The sequence below is a fragment of the Perca flavescens genome, chromosome 17 (genome assembly GCF_004354835.1).
Source record: "Perca flavescens isolate YP-PL-M2 chromosome 17, PFLA_1.0, whole genome shotgun sequence".
NCBI classification, from domain to species: domain Eukaryota; kingdom Metazoa; phylum Chordata; class Actinopteri; order Perciformes; family Percidae; genus Perca; species Perca flavescens.
The window spans coordinates 6,502,315-6,505,919 of NC_041347.1; the positions used below are offsets into that span (position 1 = coordinate 6,502,315).

Sequence of the window (3,605 nt, forward strand, 5' to 3'; positions counted from 1 at the left end):
AAAATGTGTTTTTTTTAATTTTATTTTACATTGCCAGTATATAGTTTACATTAGCCTACAATTTGTACAGCTTCCGATTCTGAAGGCACTTCTAGGTTTCACATAGCATTATAAATATATTAATCGGGATTTATCACAAGCTATTGGCTAAACATTTTCTGTGTGTGATTATCATTTTCAGAACAATTAATAGGATATCAAAAAGCTGAAAACAGTCCGCCCAGGAGCTTATAAAAAAAGGATTTGTAGAAGACTGCGTTCAACCATTTCAGAATCCAATCCAATAAAACGCGCGGTGTAATGTTGCGGTGATTGTAACCAGGATAAGCACCCGCACGTTTGCGTCCTTGTCTTTTTCCTTCTCAATGTCTGAATGTGATGTTCTTCAGCAGGAAGCAGCGGGCCTATAGGCAGCGGTGTAGTCTACGTGATACGCAGGTATACGCAGTGTACCCACTAAGAGAGCTCCAGGATCTCCATATACCCACTTTAAAATGCCCAATGACACGCAACAACATACTTTCTATTATATGTTTGACATATTTTGAATTGTCATCTGTGTTCTTTTTCTTCGCATAGGCTAAATAAAGGGATTTCCACCGTAAGTTGGGGCATTAAAGCGCATCCAAATGCAACCAAAATGAAGTTGCTGACGCTCAAAACTTCCCTGGGGGAGGACACCCAGACCCCCCCACTATGATATGCCTCCCCTTCCCCAAAGGCAGATTCTGGCCCATATAGCTATATAGGTCAATATACAGTACAGTATACCAACTACGATACATTAGACTACACCACCGGAACTTGTTTCTGGATGGTTTGCTCCATGTCTGTTCGTAAACGGACGAAATCCTCGTAAAGCCAGATGCCTGCAAACATCGCGTTATTTGGCACTTTACACGGTGTGACCCCCTCTAGTCATCCACGTCAATCTCCTCATCTTCATCCCCTGAGCAACACTTGCTGCTCAGCCATTGTGTGTGCGGCGACGGTGCTGGTGAAGAAGGAGACATGTGCGCTCTGCTGGAGCCAAGGCTCTCGGCGGTGTCTCGGCGGGACCTGGAGGAGACTGGCTCGGCCTCGGTGTGGCCTGGCGCGGAAACAGCGCCCGCGCCCATACCGCCGGCCGCGCACTTCTCCAGCTCGGCCAGTTTGGAGAGCTTCTCGAGGGCCACAGCGCCTGCGACCTGGGCGGACTCCACGTCCGCTTTCATCTCCTCCAGGTCCCTCTTTAGCTTGGCCCGCCGGTTCTGAAACCAGGTGATGACCTGCGCGTTGGTCAGACCGAGGTGTTGGGCGATCTGGTCCCGGTCCGCCGGGCTCAGGTATTTCTGGTACAGGAAGCGCTTCTCCAGCTCGTAGATCTGGTGGTTGGTAAACGCCGTGCGGGACTTCCGCCGCTTCTTTGGGGTGTTCCTCTGGCCGAAGAGCGCCAGGCCGTCTCGGCCTATAAGAGAAGGGGAGGGAATTAAGTCATAGCCTATTTCGGCCTGTGTGAAAAAAAGGCACTTGCGCCAATAAATATTATGATTCACCAAAAACTTTGCCACTACTCAAATTTTGCTAAGGTAGAATGACTAATGATCCATTTCCCTGCATGATAATAAGTATTCATTAAAACTAGTTTAATCGCAATTTTAGATTATTTAGTTTTAGATTTCTTTAATCAACATGAGTACAAATCCAACAGATTTAGCCACGCGGACTCATTTTCATCTGCAGTCCCTATAGCAGGTTGATGGCTTAAAACAATAGATAGGCTACAACAATACAACACATACACATAAAAACAAGAAATACATAGGCATAGACACGTCAAATGACACAACCAGTGTTCCAGATCAGGACAGCTGGCAGGTTGATGGCATGAGAAAAACATAACACAAGTAGCATACACAGTAGACATATGTAAAAGTGCATAGACACACATTAGAACGCATCAACAACACAGAGACACTACTGTAGCGATACACACAAACACATAATTCTGGATTATGGCAGCATATTTGATTAGTCGCAATCAAATATTGATACTAAATACAATTTAAAACGCAATTTTAAATAGTGAATGGTTTAAGATATAGGATGCTGCTCCACCAGATATTATGTCATATGTGTAAAACAAGACCCCCCTTGATTTAAATTATACAGTTATTTTCGTTAGTATGACTTTTTTTTTATAACGTCTGCTCTGAATTACCGAGGAGTTTACCTCATAGGCCTACATTCTGAGATACGTATTCATGAAAAAAATCTTCTGTTTTTCTGAATTCATATATCGATTCAACAATGTGTACAATAGCATCAGCAAGGCTAAATACACACAACACAGGGCTCCTGTTTCAAATCAAAGAATACATGTATATGGGGCACACACGAATTTTACACACAGCTGTTATAGGCCTACATATACATCCAGACAGAACACGTCACTTAGTTCCTTGCTGAGGCTTTTATTTTATAATACAAATATTTTAAAATTTCATATTTCATTAATTCTATCTATCTATCTATCTATCTATCTATCTATATATCTATCTATCTATCTATCTATCTATCTGGAACCTTCTTGATGCAGAAAAGCAGAACAGTGTTCATGAAAATGTATCTCAGAATTTCTGAGATACATTTTCAAGAAATAATAATAATTCAGAACGGTTTAAATATGATTTAAATTGAACACTTTTATTTTAGTAATGCATTAAAGCCATAATGCTATCGGCCTACGTGTCTAGTGTTTAACTAAAAATGGCCTAATGAAGCGAATGTTACGCTATTAGATCAAGTGGTGAGGCTGCGGTTACTGTACGTTTATTTAACACAGAACAAGCTGCATAATTTTTCGGGAATCACAAATAAAAAAATAAAAATAAAAAGGCTACAAAAATTCTCTCCTTAAAGCACGCGGCCTCCAACTTGAGTTGGAGGTTGTTTTATTTATAGCAGTTTTTAGAAATGGAAATACTGCTATATGTAATACTAGTAAAAATGAGCGGGCGTGCCTATAATTCCCATTAAAAATCAAGTCTCTTACCCTCGGCAGCCTGCAGGACGCTGACCTCCAGGCCCTTGAAGGTTTTGCTGGCCAGCTCCTCCAGCGCGCAGAGCGGGGACGTATGACTGAGCAGCGGCCGGCCGGGCAGGCTGTGACCCGCCGGGGGCAGCTTCTCTCCGGGAGAGATGGTGTGCGCCACTACGCTCAAGGAGCAGCACTTTCTCCCAGACGGCTTATTGAGGATGTCCTCGATGCTGAAAGGCGTCAGCGGCTTGTTGGAGTTGGCCGGCGGCGGGAGCTGATCCAGCGGACTGCGCCTCCTCTCCCCCAGCACCGCTGGGCATTTGGAGTCGCCCTTAGAGTTCATCGCGGCTCGTGCTCAGCGGGTCACACCTGACTGTGGTAATTTAGAGACGAGCGACTTAAAGCGAGGGGGGGCAGACAAGCAGCCAGGCTGTGGTAAAGTGGTAAACAGAAAAGATAACAAGAAAAGGGAAGGATAATCCGCTCGGGTCACAGGTGTTTCTGGAGCCGCATGTCGGCCGCCGAGCTGCAGGCTGCAGGGACACTTTGGACCTCCAGTCCCTGAACGTCTCCCAGCCACTTTTCC

General features: G+C 44.5%; 1 protein-coding gene across 1 annotated transcript; it reads right to left on the bottom strand.

Moving 5' to 3' along the window:
• Window positions 1-914: 914 nt before the first annotated feature.
• On the bottom strand, window positions 915-3,362 carry lbx1a (ladybird homeobox 1a). Its single transcript, XM_028604326.1, has 2 exons — window positions 3,035-3,362; window positions 915-1,447 (listed from the first exon to the last, which is right to left on the bottom strand). The coding sequence occupies exons 1-2, from the start codon at window positions 3,360-3,362 to the stop codon at window positions 915-917; spliced, it is 861 nt and encodes a 286-aa protein (XP_028460127.1).
• Between the last annotated feature and the right edge of the window lie 243 nt (window positions 3,363-3,605).

Bases quoted from the DNA above. Each gene is read 5' to 3' on its own strand.
- lbx1a (XM_028604326.1), bottom strand. From the start codon at position 3,362: ATGAACTCTAAGGGCGACTCCAAATGCCCAGCGGTGCTGGGGGAGAGG. The intron at 1,448-3,034 runs GTAAGAGACTTG...CTTCTCTTATAG, and splicing joins CGTCCTGCAGGCTGCCGAGG to GCCGAGACGGCCTGGCGCTC.